The sequence below is a fragment of the Oncorhynchus tshawytscha genome, linkage group LG11 (genome assembly GCF_018296145.1).
Source record: "Oncorhynchus tshawytscha isolate Ot180627B linkage group LG11, Otsh_v2.0, whole genome shotgun sequence".
Taxonomy (NCBI): Eukaryota; Metazoa; Chordata; class Actinopteri; order Salmoniformes; family Salmonidae; genus Oncorhynchus; species Oncorhynchus tshawytscha.
The window spans coordinates 17717593-17734367 of NC_056439.1; the positions used below are offsets into that span (position 1 = coordinate 17717593).

At 41.1% G+C, this 16775-nt stretch overlaps 1 protein-coding gene across 1 annotated transcript; it reads left to right on the forward strand.

Annotated features, from left to right (window-relative positions):
• Positions 1 to 5323: 5323 nt before the first annotated feature.
• pax9 (paired box 9) lies at positions 5324 to 15267 on the forward strand. Its single transcript, XM_024436967.2, has 4 exons — positions 5324 to 5573; positions 6259 to 6888; positions 9209 to 9360; positions 13730 to 15267. The coding sequence occupies exons 1-4, from the start codon at positions 5570 to 5572 to the stop codon at positions 14000 to 14002; spliced, it is 1059 nt and encodes a 352-aa protein (XP_024292735.1). The 5' UTR covers positions 5324 to 5569; the 3' UTR covers positions 14003 to 15267.
• The last annotated feature ends 1508 nt before the right edge of the window (positions 15268 to 16775 follow it).

Consider the following 16775-nt stretch of genomic DNA (forward strand, 5'->3'; position numbering starts at 1 on the left):
TCTCACAAAACAAATGTAGCCTAGAACCAAGCAAACCCTCGTTTACTAGTTTTCTACAATGGCTTTGCCTTATACAACAACAACACATTATAAAGTATAAAATGAACAGATATTTTTCCGAGATATTTGAGAAAATAGCTCGACCAAATCTAAGCATGGGTGTTGGGAACAGAAAAGTACTGCGTTGGCCCAGTTCGGCAACCTCAATATTGGCCTATGGTCATGTCGTGCAGGAAATGTTTAAACTATACGGCTGCTCTGGTGACAATGCAATATAAAATACAGTGGAATAACCAACATGATATCACGCTGGGACTAGCATGAACACACACTTAGGAGGCGTTTCCTCTTCTAAAATTCAGAATGGTCTAGAACAGGGCCTGGCTGTAGCCTTTTGGGGGCCCTAAACCAGATTTGGTTGGGAGCCCCCCACCTCGCAGCAAAACATTTTAGTGGCCCCCCTCTTGATGGTGGAGAGAAAATGTTACGTTTTAAAGTTTTAAATATCCTGCAATTCGATACATTTTGCCATGGGGAGTAGAGGAAATATGGCAGTTTTAAAGGCCCGGTGCAGTCAAAAACTTGATTTACCTGTGCTTTATATTTATTTACACTATGAGGATGTGAAATAGTAAACATGTGGATAATGCCCTTTTTAGTGTAAGAGCTGTTTGAAAAGACCACCTAAAATGTTTTTCTGGCCTTTCATGGTGACTTCAAAATTAATGAATAGACCAATAAGAAAGAGAGTACCAAACCTCTCTGCCAATAACAGCTAATTTTCAGTTTCCCCCTCCCAACTCAGATCACACCCAGACAGTCCTAGCAAAATTCATGCTTGAGAAATTGCTCTTTGCCAAGAAGCAATTTTTTTATTTTTTGTACAAGTTTAATTGAAAACAATCACTGTAAGGTATTTAATTGTTACCCCAAAATGATTTGATATTGAGATAAAAACGGCTGCAATGGACCCTTTAAAGCACATTTCCTACAATTCTACCAATTTTGTAATTATTTATGCCATGTTAATATGATATCTGAGTGAGAATGACTACCAAAATCAAATGTGGGGCCCCCTGGAAGTCAGGCCCCCTGGAAGTCAGGGCCCCAGGGCACATTTAGATAGCTGGCTAGACTACCAATCTAAACATTGTTAGAGGACATGGCTAATTGAGTGACTCTCAGTGACTGACATAAGAGAAAAACTGTTGATGCACAACCAAATTTAGAATTTGCACCCTGTATTCTACTACGATTATTCTCAATAGTAAATTGAGATCCGACCGAGTTCCTAAACTCCCTAGCGGCTGGAGCCCTAAGCAACCACTTATGTCGCTTATGCCTGGAATCGACCCTGGTCGAGGGGTACATTAACCCCTTTCCTCTTTGCATGAAAGAATGACACGAGCCACTCCGGGAACATCCTGCAGGCGCTGTTTATATTCACCGAGAGGGCCACATTAGTCTGCCATATGAGATCACATTATAATAACGCGTATAGGTCTACTTATACAATAACATAATGGTCGAAGGTGTGTTAACCTACCTCTATGGGAATGGTAGACGCCTGGGAAGACGACATCCCGGGTCTGGTACATCTTCCTGCACTATGTAGATTCAGTACCTACCGAGCTGAAGGCACATTAGCCTTATCCTTATAAGGGCACATTAAGCTACTCCAAGACCGGTCCAATGCGCCGTGTGTTGTTTGGCACAACTAACCCCACTGGTTAGTTGATTTCATAGTTGTCGAAATATCTGCACAGTTCAAACATAAATAAATGTTTGTATTGGTACGTATTGATTACACAGTGCAATTAAAACGAGGCATAGTCCTATAATTAAAAAAACAAAACATCATTAGGCTATCTGATGCACTCAAAAATGTTTATTAGCTAAATCTGATCTAAACATATGCCTTAATTATCAAAATTACTATTGAAACAGAATGATATCACCATGCAGCCAAATTAGCAGCAGGCATGCCATATGATAAGAACCATGCATGGTTATCTTTAAAAAAATGAATATGCCTAGAACAGAGGTATGCTAAGTGCCAATGTTGATCATTTAATGGAAGCATTATCTTAGGCTAAAAAAGCACATATCCCTTTTTGCTCCTGATTCTAGATTTGGTGCGTGAAGTAGAAATGTTTTTTTTTTTTGTTGCACTATCTTGAGCATAAAATGAAAGGTTCCCGCATGGGTTACAAGCGAGATCAACAGACAAAAACGAAAATATTGAAATTGGGTTATTCCGTCAGCTGTCCGTCCTGTCGGTCTCATACATGCCCTAAAACCAGATAGTCGTGTTTAACGGATCAGGAAGGATGCGATGCGTTGACTTGCGGTCAGGACCATTCGCCACGGTTAATTCTGTTTTAGTCAGCTATGATACATGCCTTAAATACCGTTAGGCCTACTTCAAATAAGCAGGGCACCGCAAGGCTTTATCCTATACCATGCGCGCGGGACATTGTCCTGAACGGAGGACATGCAAGGGAGAGCAGAGTTGAATTCATTTTTAGTCATGCCGTTTAGAATGCCGCAAAAAACATAGCCTATAATTATTTAGCGACTGACTATTTGAGTCAAGTTTATAGCCTAATGTATTGGAAAATATCTGATGAAAGAATACAAATCGTGGCAACACCGGACATCAAAAGATTCCTGCTGATCTAATAGATGACATGATGTGCCGTGGTAATTACTGTGACTGTCATCGATAAATCGCTCGTCACCTTTAATCTCCTCAGTGGTAGGTCATTTTATACCGTAGTCGTGAAATTATAAATTAAACTATTTCGGTGGATTGCAACGCATAGTGTGAAGAAAAAAAAAATCGGTTAGAATTAATAGGAGAGAAATTATACAGTTATACATAGGATGCTGTAGGATACTGTAGCCTATTTGCTAGTTATAGGCCTACACATGGAACACACAACGTGTCATTTCATATGGTGAATTCCTACCATATGGTTGGCTATAACAATAATAATAATAATAATAATAATAATAATATAGGCTACAGGAAGAAATCCACAGGTAGGCAAACATGTATAAACATACATTTTATTGCCTACCTATAACAATAGAAATACAACCAATAACAACAATAATAGCCTAATCTGATGTAGGCCTAGTCCTAATATCGCTTAGGTTGTAATACATTTTAGCCTAAATCTCACTGATGAAACACGATAATTATTATCTCTGTAGGCAGTCTAAAGACCTCGAAAAGACCGTGCGTGTATCCATTTCACATTACTCTACACACCTTGTTAACACTCATCTGTCAATGCCCAATTAACCCTTCAGATATATGTCTCACTGCGATAAGATTAAGTTAGACAAAACGTGTGAACAGAAAGAACAGAGCTAAACAGACAAGGGACTTGAAGTTCCGTCACAAGGCACTTCAGCTATTCTTATTAGAATGTTAAGGAGATGGAATGGATGGCACGCAAATTCCCTTGAGGCTCTGAGTTGGCCCCAATGCACTCGCGCCCCTGGGGAATTCGCACTTGAAGCCGGTTTGCTCATGATCCAAAGGCTAGTTTTATAAATCATAAAGACGCTACTTCAAATCTTGATAAACATTGCATCATTGCATCCATGGTCTGAATGGGTCTGAATAATATTAGTATAATATTAGTACACCAAAAATGCTTTTCAAATACCATCACTTCTGCAAGTATCTACAATAGCCTACTAATTGTTGAGCGGAGACCTCTGATCCCTCGGACGTGACCCTTTGTTATTTCAGTCATCGGAAGCACCTCAATGGAAACAAGTTGAGCACGTTTTCCAATGGTAAACATTATCCTTAACGCATTAGTGACTGCCATGAGCGAGCGGGGTCCAGGGGAATCGGCCATGCCGGAACAAATACATCAGGAACACCCATAGAGCAGCTGGAAAACGAGCTAGGCATTTAGAGTTCAGTGATCAGCACTCTGGAATCTCTCGCTGCTATAACAGACGAGGGCCCTGGAAGACACCGGCAGTAAGAAGATGGTTAGAGTCTACGCCAATCTTGACAAATGAAGTGCAGAATACGTTTGAGCACGTATCTGCGTGTAGCATAGGCCTATATGGTGTTGATCTACTGAAATGTATTTCTAAGATGGGGAGCAAACGAAGCTTACCGTTGTGAAGTGACCCTTAGCAATAAGAGAAAGAGAAAACCGTGAGCACAGGTCAACCATCGAGAGCTTCAAGAGCTAAAGTTTCTCGTGTAAACAGGAAACGAAGCGTCCGATTACCTGCGTGTGTAAAGGCGTCCTATATTGCCTGTCGGATGGGTGAAATATAGGTGCAGGGGTAGTCAGCGCATTCATGGTATGGAGGGTAGTTTATAAATTGAATAAATAAACATGACATAACAGCAAACATCCGTATCCTTTTTGTTTAATATCCACTTCCTTGTAATACAATATTTCGTAATAACGGAGAATGTATTTGAAATATGCTATTATAAGTTATTATAACTGCTTATTTGTATAAATTATTAAATTTCTGAGAAGGCGCGTTGCAAATTCTTTAAACACTCAGTTGAATGTACATATACAACCACGGCTATATGTCGAAATATACTTTTTTTTGTATCTCAATTTTAGAAATAATAAGGATTATACACAACAACATTGAACCAAAATTGTATTAGTAGCCTATATGGAATGAGTAAGACCCAAAGCCCAACTCAGGCAGCAGATGTGTTGTTCTGTAGGCTACTGCTCACCGTCCATATACACCTATTTGTTTTTGGTTGTGTACTTTGTAAGTCAACGCCGATACATACCAAATCAAACGATTAGTTTGCCTTGCTTTGGAGTCCGTGTCACGATGTGCAACTATTCTGAATGTCTAATGTTATGTATTTGGTTGGTTGAATGAAGACAGCCACGCACGTTACGCTATCCAGTTGAACTGAGGGAATATCAATATGCAGCCTACCAATTTTACTTTCATACCGCATGAATTCCTCACTGACAATATAGGAAAACAAAATCCAAACACTTGGATTGCCACTGACTATTATATTGGGATTATTGCATTGGTGATTTATCCTGTAGTGTAGTTCATTGTTATGATTCATAATCACAATATTCATATAATTGTACTTACTTATATGTAATTTACCATTCCAGTAGAATGCAATTCATAATTGCAATTCATGGTGGTAGGTTAACACTGACTGTAGTTCCGGAAGAGAGCGGGCTGCCTTGCTGCACGAGCACAAACTTTCAGACCAATAGGAAAGCTTCTACCTATAAACTCAAACTTCCATTGGCGGACCTAGCCTCGCCGAGGAGAAAAGTTTTGGAAGACCGGCCCATGATTTGTCTGGATTGAAATGTAAGCCTGTCTCTCCTGCTATCAGGAAACACATCGCGGATTTGTCCTTCTCACTACTATCGTTAGTTCGGTTAACACAGTACCCGTGGCCGGAGGAGAGCGAGGATTTGTGCTCCCCTAGACAGGTTTCCGGACACCAGCGAAACTGGACTCGGAACTGGACGGAAGGCGTAACTCCGAGTTCCCAATAATAATTTGTGGACTAAACGCAATGGGTAAGTTTATATGGAAATATTGTGTGGCCGATGATGGAGTTAGTCTATAACAGGCACTCGACCGGATATTCCTACATCTTTCAAGGAACGAATTATACCTACATTCTAATGAATCAATTATGATTGTAGACCTATGGCTTGTATAGCGATGGTATGGCTTCAAATAAAGGCCGAACAGTTTTGAGCTTCAGTTGGTTTTATTATGGGATTTTCCAGTGGCCAGTATTAATAGCCAATTAGTAAAACTATAGCATAGCTATGCGTAAAACATATTTTTACTGCAAATGTATCTTGAAATTCAAATACAACGCTATAACAATGGAGCAGTATGTTATGCACAAACTGAAAAGGTGCGGGGTTTTATTTTCATCACACGCTTACTGATTCGATTCTTACGCATCTGTTTTGAGTGCATTAAATATATATATCCCAATACATTTAAGACAGTATTAATAGCCAATTAGTAAAACTATAGCATATGCTCTAAATAAGCATTTAATTTGTCCTTAACGGGTTGAAAACGACGTTGCAGACCGCCTTATGTCGACTAAGGACTCAAAGAACGGGAAGCACGATTAACAACACTAGTCCCAAAGGGCCTTTACAGGCTACTACAGCAACAAGTCGTCTAATTTAAGATTTGTGTTTCATTGTGTTGCCTCTGTGTATGTTTCCATGACACCAGAGCCAGCCTTTGGAGAGGTGAACCAGCTCGGCGGGGTTTTTGTCAACGGCAGACCGCTTCCCAACGCAATCCGGCTGCGGATTGTAGAGCTCGCCCAGCTGGGCATCAGGCCTTGCGACATCAGCAGACAGCTCCGGGTCTCCCACGGCTGCGTCAGCAAGATACTGGCCCGGTACAACGAGACCGGCTCTATACTCCCGGGAGCGATCGGGGGCAGCAAACCACGGGTCACCACGCCTACAGTGGTCAAGCACATACGGACATACAAGCAGAGGGACCCGGGTATCTTCGCCTGGGAGATCCGGGACAGGCTACTGGCTGACGGAGTTTGTGACAAGTTCAATCTACCATCTGTGAGCTCCATCAGTAGGATCCTCCGCAACAAGATTGGGAATCTGTCCCAGCAGAGCCAGTATGAGTCCAGCAAGCAGTCGTCTCACCCACCACAACCAACGCTACCATACAACCACATATACTCGTATCCGACCCCCATCGGAGCCTCTGGGACCAAAGTACCGACTCCCCCGGGCATGCACTCCCTCCCTGGACACATGGCTATGCACAGGATATGGCCCTCCTCCCACTCGGTAACAGATATTCTGGGGATTCGGTCGATAACAGAGCAACAAAGTAAGCATGATTTTTACTTTGGTACACGGGCAAACCAATTGCTGTAGTAAATGGTTAAAATTAATAGGAAAACGCATGGGTTGGGGTATGTGTGTGTGTGTGTAGTGGGCCTAGTGGCAAGATGTGTAACTTTATTAATTTGAAGGTATGCAGTTGAATATATGACCAATGCACATACCGGTCTGTATATGCACTATGTTACTTACGAATAACAGATAAAAGAGTGACTATTCTGGAACGAACTACAAAAAAATAAATTGGCTAAGTTAATTATGTGTTATTTTGCCAGTATTGGTGAGTGCATACATGAGTAAAGTTTAGTTCCTAGTTCAAAGGTTGCATTAAAACAGATGGTTAAAGGAAGGCTTGCAACTAATAAGTAAGGGGCGGATGTGGAATATTAGTGGGATAATGAAGGGAAGGCGCAGCGGTGCACGAGGAGATGAACTAAAATCAAAATGAGGTGTTCTTGGCTTTGCCATGCCATGTCTTACAGCCAGACATTTTGTTCTTGCACGACTTGCTTCAAAATACACTCCCCTGAAATGCAGTTTCACATGATTTTAGTCTACCGGGCTGCTCTGTGTTGTTCCCTAAAGGCCCTATCCGAGTTTAGAGACTTGTTTTTGTTACTTACAGTCATGTTTGGACAGTTAGGTTTCACTAGTGTGCTACCACAAATGCAAGTCTGTTTTGGAAGCATTGTAAAGCAAATCTGACCTCCATCAATCATGATACATTACTGTTGTTGTGAATACCATTTTTAGTGACAACGTTTCTTGTGTTAGCAGAGTGTTAGATGTCAGTCGACCACCTATGCGCTTGTCATACCCGTGCTTCTGTCAGAAGTTAGAACGGCCTCAGGTCTCACCGCCTTGTGGATATGAACATGCCCTTCTCCTTAGTGCTTGTGTAGTCCTCATTATATCCATGAGGCCTCGGCCATTCCATGTACTCATTTAACTCAGACAATCTAAACAACAAGGCTTCGCCCCTCAAAGGCAGCGCAGATCTTCAAGCCGAACAAGAATTCCCGGAGAGGAATGTGTTCTCAAAGGATGCCTTTATAAACAACTTATGCATTTCCAAATTATTAGCAGATGTTTGCTGCAGGTTTTGAAAGCCGAAATAAGTGTCATGTACACTGAATGACGTGAGGCCTTTTAGCGCCACAATCACTTCGCCAGCCTCGAGACTCAGATTTTCATAAAACAAATCCCTTACTATGACATCGAACTGCTATAGGGTTTACACTACAACAGTGGATGAATACAGTAGACCTATTCTGAGACGAAGAGCGTTGACGCATAAGGCGAATATTGCCGTCATGCGTAAAGATGCGTAAATCATCATAATTGCATTTGAATTATGGCGATCATTCCAAAGGCGTTGGTCATCAAATGGCACTCTCGCTCTCTCTCACACACACACACACACACACACACACACACACACACACACACACACACACACACACACACACACACACACACACACACACACACACACACACACACACCTTTCGCATTGCACTATTTTATAGGCCAGGCCTACCATGCCATCGAGAAAGGAAGATAAAGTACCATGCATATTCCTTCCTCGAATTAACCTAAGACAGCCTTATGTCAGTGAATGATTATTTTGTAAATAGCAAGAGTCCCAAACATTTTAAACCGACAAAAAATATTGAAACATATGTCTATGCACAAAATACACAAATCCAAGTAAAACCTGCTTTGTTGAAAGAAAGAACAGGGGGCCGAGAAAAAAAATGATCCAATGGTCTTCTCAAGTTACAACACTGGTGGGCTTGCTTTTCCAATTCTAAACGTTAGCACCCGTGTATAATATCATATCCATCATGTACAAAGGGGAAACGGTTAAAGTACATCTAATTTGTCCCCACAGAAAGACTGGTTTGGGTAAATGTTACTGACCATTACAGCAATGAGCTGTTCCGTTTTGATCAGCAGGCTAAGGCAAATACAAACACCACACACCACACACACACACGGGTACCAGGCGCCTTCTGTATGAAATATAAGTTGACCTAGAATTAATTCAGATTTGAGATGCCAAAAAGCTTTTTAAGTATAGGAATGTCTAAGCATAAAATCGCAAATGATGATCGTTACTATTTCAAATATTTTTCGTGTCTTTGCTGGATAACTTTTTGTTGGGGTTTTTTTGCTAAAAAGCTGTAGGGGGTGAGGTGATATGAATGCCTAGAATGGTAGATGGGAGTGGTAGCGTGAAGTCTCTTCGGTTCATCTCCTCTGACCTTCCTCTCCTCTGTCTCTGTCTGTTTTGCCCCATGCAGTTAGTGACAGTTCGTCCTTTCCCAGTGCCAAACTAGAAGAATGGAGCGTTATAAACAGGACACATTTTCCGCCGTCAGCAAGCTCTCCACTAGTCAATGGCGTGCAGGATAAACCACCGCATTCTATAGAACCTGAAGCAAAATACACACAGGTAAAAGGAAACCCATCCTTGATCAATAAAATTGCATCCTCGCCCATCTCTAACCTAATGTGTGTTAATCTCAACAACGGTGTAGTACAATATGATACCATTCATTTTTTTGGCCCACACTTATTGTATAATCAACGTAGAGTATGTTTTCCCGGTGCTTTTCAGTCATATTGACACGCTCTCTCCGCTGGGTGTGGGCGGTATGCCTCCAGACCAGACACCGCACCGCAGAGTGTTTTGGGCCTAGGCTAAGGGTTGTTCTTACGGCTACATTAGGCCTACTGTGCTATTACATTACTATTACTTGTTGTAGTTTTGTAACCATCATTGGCATATGATTGATTCCCTTCTGTGACAAATTAACCATGTACCTGGGACCCCATGACTCATCAATTTCCTTGCATGTGATAGCATGTTGACAAATGGACATGTACTGAGAAGCTCAGTGGCTGTCATTAGCGTAGCACGCCAAATTTAGATTTAAATTGGAACAGCTCTTGTCAATATAGCCAAACGTTGCATGGCCAAACGCTGTTAGGCATAATATATTTGAGAAATGATTTAGTATTTTCTGTTGTTGAAAATCGGTGTATTTTTCAACGTTGTGTTTTGCAGCCACTTGTCTTTGACTTACAAGGTTTAGACTTTAGGGATATGAACGAAGAAACATTTTGTTTCGACTTCTCAAGTCCTCATATTTTCGACCAGTGAACGTGGCACGATGAATCAGGTCGTTGATTTACGCCATTGGACACGTTTCTACGGTTTATTTTTTGTTGCGAGAAAAGAAAATCCATAAGCATGAAACGGAGACAGACCGACTCACAAGTTAATAATAAAAGTCTAGCCGTTGGAGAAAGATTATTTAAATGTTTAAATTTGAGTGTTATGTTTGTATATGTTATGCTTACAAGGATCATTAGGGCTGCTTAATTACATGACATTTCCATATTGTCTTAGCCAATGTGCTAAAATAACTAATATTAGGCCTAATGTAAATGAAAAATAAGACTGAAGTTTAAATAATTAAAACGCAATGACACATTTAAATATTTTGACCAGTAGACTACATTTTAGGCATATTTATTAAGCCCCAATAATGATTTGCACGCTGATCTAATAGAAGTTGAAAGGCATTGCTGAAATTGTGGGTTCATTCCATCGAAACTTTTCCCAGGCACTAATAGGCCTATAGTCGAAAAGCATATGATATTTTAGTGTGTATAAACGTTGTTTCATTCCAAAGGAAGAACATCTCACTAGACTCGGGATGGTGCATTTTATGTTGCGAAATAATACATCGACTGCAAACGGCGCAAACAACGTGTGAGGTGGAGGGACGAGGGAGAGGACAGGGAGTGTGAGCACGAGCGTGCATGAGGGATATAGTATGTTTAAGAAAGTGAGAGGGGGAGGAGGAGGCATGCATAATTGGTATGATATATCGTCGGAGCCACGCGATCTATCTCGAGTTATGCATGGTAACCTCAATATATTCAATAGGCTACGGTTGGATGCATCAATGGGGACAAATGATGCAGAATAGCACATGCGGCGCCGGTGATATAACTCCCTGGGATAAAAATATGGAAAAAAACAAACATAGCCCAATGCCCATATGATCAGTAGGCCTATAAATTGCATAATCAGCCATAGGTCAAGTGTGTATTTTTACTTCTACGTAATTTATATTTTACATATGTCAAAGTCTGATCTAAAGCAATCGTCAACCGTCAGAATATAAGAAATGCTTATAATTCGATTAATTTTCAACTATTTTGATAGTAATTTGTAACGTATGACTTTCTCTGCGTGCCACAGGCTGCTATAGGCTTATACTTGTCAATGGAAATTTATTTGTAGACGATAACTTGCTGATGTACTAAATCCTTTCAAAATGGTGCATATTCAGTCCTATAGGCCCATATTTCAAAACACAATACACATACTGCAGTTTGCACGCACTTTCAAACCCACTACTCGTCTGCCCTCACCTCATGCACACCCACAGTCCCTCCCTCTTTACAATACAACTCGAGTAGTCTTGTGGTGATTGAATTAAGAAGTGTGGATTTTCAAAAAGCGGAAGGTCAATTGCTAATATGTTGATTATGTACAAATTCAAAGACTTTGCTAAAATAAGGATTATTTTTCTCAATCTTTCTAGTGTCAGCGAACAGCGCATGTAGCCTATGCAGCTGAAACGGCACAGCTATTTACTGATAAGAATGAAAAACTACCTCCCAATGACAGGTCCACAAAAGCATTAACAGATGAATAAAGACGAAATGTATTTATTTTGTTAAAAATCCAACACACACGTAAGTATAAAAAAAATGAATAGCCCGAAATCAAATATATAAATCGCAACTTCGGGTTCTATAGGCCCACAGTAGACCTACACGGAGTACCTGATGTACTTTTAACTGTACTTGAGGAGTCCCAGTCCTGCGCCTACGGGGCTGAGGGTGAGCTATCATGTCACTCTTTGGAAGAATAATGGAATCATTAACTTTCGATTTAAGGTAATGACACGCACATACATAAACAGTGCCCACGGCTCGGATGTGATGTTTAAATGCCTTTCTTCCGCTCCGGAACTCTAGAGGATTTTTTTTTTTTTTTTTTAATCAGACATAACATAGACCATTTGGTTTCATGCTAATGACAAATCACTGGTTTTGACTGACATTTTGGATACGACAGCATTTTTCCTACAGTTAAGCTTTTATTTATTATTACAGCATTGGATGCATTTCAAGGCTTCTGTAGCCTAAATACCTCGAGATATTGGATTCTATTAAATATGAGATCATATTTCTTATCAGGCTAAAGAGGGCCTTGTGCAGCGTTCTCCTATACCAGTTTCATCCGTCAACACTGATTATTCTCATTCATCTGGGTCGTTAGATGCTTTGTGCGTTAGAAAAAAATACACTGCATGGAAACGATCATCAAAAATAATGCGAATTATGTAACGAAAAAAAGCTATTGATTCGTTAAGCCTGTCTTTTCCGTTTGCCAGAATTGACAGTAGAATCGATAGACGTTAATAGAGCTCTTGCGTACAACAGGCAAGCCAAGGACTGTATTTTATTTTAAATTTAAAAGTATGACTTAACATTGAATATTGACAAATAAAAGGGCGAAACAAACAAAAATTAGGCCTATGCGAAAAGCAAGTCGTGTAGAATATCATGATTTGATCGAGTGAATCTAGCCTATTCCAATAAACCTGTATGTGTGTATTTCATTATTTATCAATATCCTATAACGGGGGAAAAAATATTGTATCAAATTAAGATATGGGCAACATGGGCTAGGAAAGTCTTCTTCCTGAACTATTTTCAGTTTTCACAAATTGAAATATCTTGAAAAAACTAAACATAAATTCAAAGCAGTAGGCCTAGGGAAATACTCGGTAGAAAAAGTAGATCATTTAACCTCAAACTAAAATGACATTATGTAAATTGGCCCATAGCATTTTGCTTAGTGAAATAAAAAATATCAGTTAAATATATAGCCCCCTTAAAAACGGAAAGCGATTAGAATTGGTGTATTGCACGTGCCCCGTCATGGCTGTGGATTTCAGTCGAAAGAAAAATATATATAAGCAATGGGTGTTTAGGTTGAGGAAATCCTGGACAAATACTAGACAGGAACGAGAAGTATGCTCACTTCTGCCGAAACCATTCGTATTCTCACTAGTTACAGAATAGACCACCCATGCATATAATGTTGAAACAATTGTGTGAATTCTTCAAGTTATGTTTTGTCATGGTGCCAAATGTTACTCATGCTTAACCCTGTAATTTTCTTTCCCTTCTTAATTTCTGTCATTCCAAATCTCCCCTGTCTCAATAAACCCTCAACTTCTCCCAACCCCTATTGTATTCAGCCCCCATTTCACATGTTGTATACCTCACCACTGTACTCTTCACCCAAATTCTAACTCAACCCTAACCCTCACTTCTCCCTCTCCTCCTCTCTCTCTCCCTCTCCACTTCCCTCACTGCCATACTATATCACATTTCCCTTGTGCCTCTCCTCCCCATGGCTCACCTTCTCCCTCTCTCTCTCTCTCCCTTTCCTCCTCTCTCCACTTCCCTCACTGCCATACTATATCACATTTTCCTTGTGCCTCTCCTCCCCATGTCTCACCTTCTCTCTCTACCTCTGTCTAACCTTGTGTTTCTCTCTCTCTCCCTCTAACAGACCCAGAGCGGCCTGCCCGTGCACAGTGAACAGTTATGTCTCTCTACCTACTGCTCTTACCTGCGTCTCACTCACAGAACTAGAATGACATCCTACTTCAATGGTCTCACCATCCTCTCTCTCTCTCTCTCTCTCTCTCTCCTCTCCCTGACAGACGCAGAGTGGCTTGCCCACAGTGAACAGTTATGTCACAGCGCCCAGCATCCCAGCCTACCACCCTCCCACCCCAGTGTCGCCCTACATGGGGTACAGCGCCACCACGTCGGCCTATGTGACCGGTCCCACATGGCAGCCGCACAGTGGCAGTGCTCTCTATCACCACAGCTGTGACAACATCGCCGCTCCGCTGGCCTTCAAGGGTATGACAGCCCACCACCGTGACGCCATCCACCCCCATGCCCACCCCATCACCGCCTCAGCACTGTAGAACACAGACAGACGGGCCGGTCGGACGGAGAGACAGAGGGAAGAAGAGGGGGAGCAGGACAGACGGACGGGCGGATGGAGATAAAAGAGGAGGGAGGAAGGAGATAAGGAGAAACAAGTCCTCCTTTACCATGGGTCTGGTGCCAGCTCATTGCACTCACCTCTTCTGTATTTATATGGTGACCTCACCTAGGCCCCATATCCATCACACCATTCTCTTCCATACCAAAGACACGGTGACCTCACCTAGGCCCCATATCCATCACAACATTCTCTTCCATACCAAAGACACGGTGACCTCACCTAGGCCCCATATCCATCACAACATTCTCTTCCATACCAAAGACACGGTGACCTCACCTAGGCCCCATATCCATCACAACATTCTCTTCCATACCAAAGACACGGTGACCTCACCTAGGCCCCATATCCATCACAACATTCTCTTCCATACCAAAGACACGGTGACCTCACCTAGGCCCCATATCCATCACAACATTCTCTTCCATACCAAAGACACGGTGACCTCACCTAGGCCCCATATCCATCACAACATTCTCTTCCATACCAAAGACATGGTGTGGAGAACTCAAGTTAACGCACAGTTAAAGACAGGACATGGAAGGGAGACCTTGCCACACTATCTACAGACACGACACTGGTCTGTGGCCCTGCAGAAAGCTGACAGGACAGGTGTATTGAAGGACTGACTGGCTGTTTCTCATATTTCCATGGCGGAAATTGTGCCATTCTCATCAAGGACTTGCCTCTTAAACCCATTTCTGCACACTTCTCTGCAAATGTTATTAGGGACAGGAGCTAAAGTACTGTAGGACAATCACAACCATGAGGGAAAAACAACATTTGCATTTAAGTGTATCAGGGGTGATATCAATTGGTATTGTTTTGGTGTGTTTGTACTTGTATGTTTGTACTTGTATTTTTTTGTTTATTATTTTGACAAGTTACAATCTTAATATTGAACATTGTTTTTTCACTTCTCGACTTAAATGTATCTCCATGTGTATTTATTAGACTGACTAAAAGGTTCTAGGGTTGAACGGAGTACAGTTATTACATCAGAAGGCCACGGTGGAAACAGTGTAGGCCTATACGAATGTTCCCAACACACTTTGACAGCCTTTGGCATTAGTCTTCTGTGTAAATGTTTGAAACGACATTATGATAAAATGGTACAGCTGCACAGGTCCAATCTAATATCCACAATGAAATTGAATGTATCTTCATTAAAGGAAACTGTGTGGATTTGACCCGATTCTTCCTGAATTGTAGCAGATGTTTCAAAAGACATTTCAAAAACTCTTGTGTTTAGAAGGCCTATCCCAAAAACACCTTCTGCGTGAAATAATATTCTACACACTTTTAAAAGTCACACCCACATGCTGAATGAACCCAGTGTTGTATAAATATATGCAATCATTTGATACATTTTAAGCAAGCGCTTAGTTCTTTCATGAAAGATTTTTGATGGTCATAAAATCGTAAAAATTTGTCAGTGATATTAGGCTATTTGTTGGCTACGATTCGATGTTCAGAAAGGCTGAAAAATCGACATTGTTTACAATAACTTAGAGTGGTATACGAGTGGTATACGTCGGCTGTCTTGTACAAAATTGATTCACTTGGAATTTGGGGGAGGAAAAATGTTGGAAGGTTGCCGACGGGGTGCTCTACAACTTCGTAATCCATAGAGAATACATCTCGTTCTTTCTCCTTTCCCCCTTTATGGCATTTTGACTCTGAAGGGGTAGGCCGCATTCCAATTACGCATGTGTGTTGAATTCAATTTTTGACCATTGTAACCTTCTTCTCCTACCGATAATATCTTTAACCATATTAAAATGCACAGCTTTTGGCGTAGATAACATTTATTTGTTGTAGTTTTAAATACATTTGTTCTAAAGACACTAGAAATGTATCAATGGTTTCTAATAATACTTTTTTTCTCCAGTCTCAATGGATGGGAAAATAGTGTGTGTAAAACGTGACCAAAAGAGAGTGATTCAATGAGTGTCTCGAGAAATGTTTGACATGAGAGAAAGATGACGTTCAGAAGGCCCATTCAACCATGGACTGGGTAAAGCACTCGAACCACAAGGCCACTGTTTTGGTACCTGTTCTCGTCATCTAGGTATAAAGCAAAAGCCTTTGTGCCTCCAATGGCATTGTGTCTGTCTGATCAAGGGGCTGATGGAGGGAGGAGGAGAGAGAGCGTATGTATGTATGTATGTATGTATGTATGTATGTATGTATGTATGTATGTATGTATGTATGTATGTATGTATGTATGTATGTATGTATGTATGTATGTATGTATGTATGTATGTATGTATGTATGTATGTATGTATGTATGTATGTATGTATGTATGTATGTATGTATGTATGTATGTATGTATGTATGTATGTATGTATGTATGTATGTATGTATGTCGGAGTAGCAAACCGACCTCCACTCCAACTCAGAGACTAGTACTGACAAAGACATACTGTTTTGCCTGTGGTCTGTGAGGTCACCAGCCACCTGACCTAGAGTGTGTACACTCATTAGGTCCTTAGCAAACAGCAGGCCAGCAGCACCAGGCTGAGGTGGTGCTGCATGAGGTGTGTACGTGTTTGTTTGTGTGTGTGTGTGTGTGGTGTGTGTGAGTTTGATGAAACATGGCAGCTCCTTTACAAAGTAAACTTCATTAATGTATTACATAGGCAAGGACGTAGGTTTCAGAGGTGTGTGTGTGTGTGTATATATGTGTGT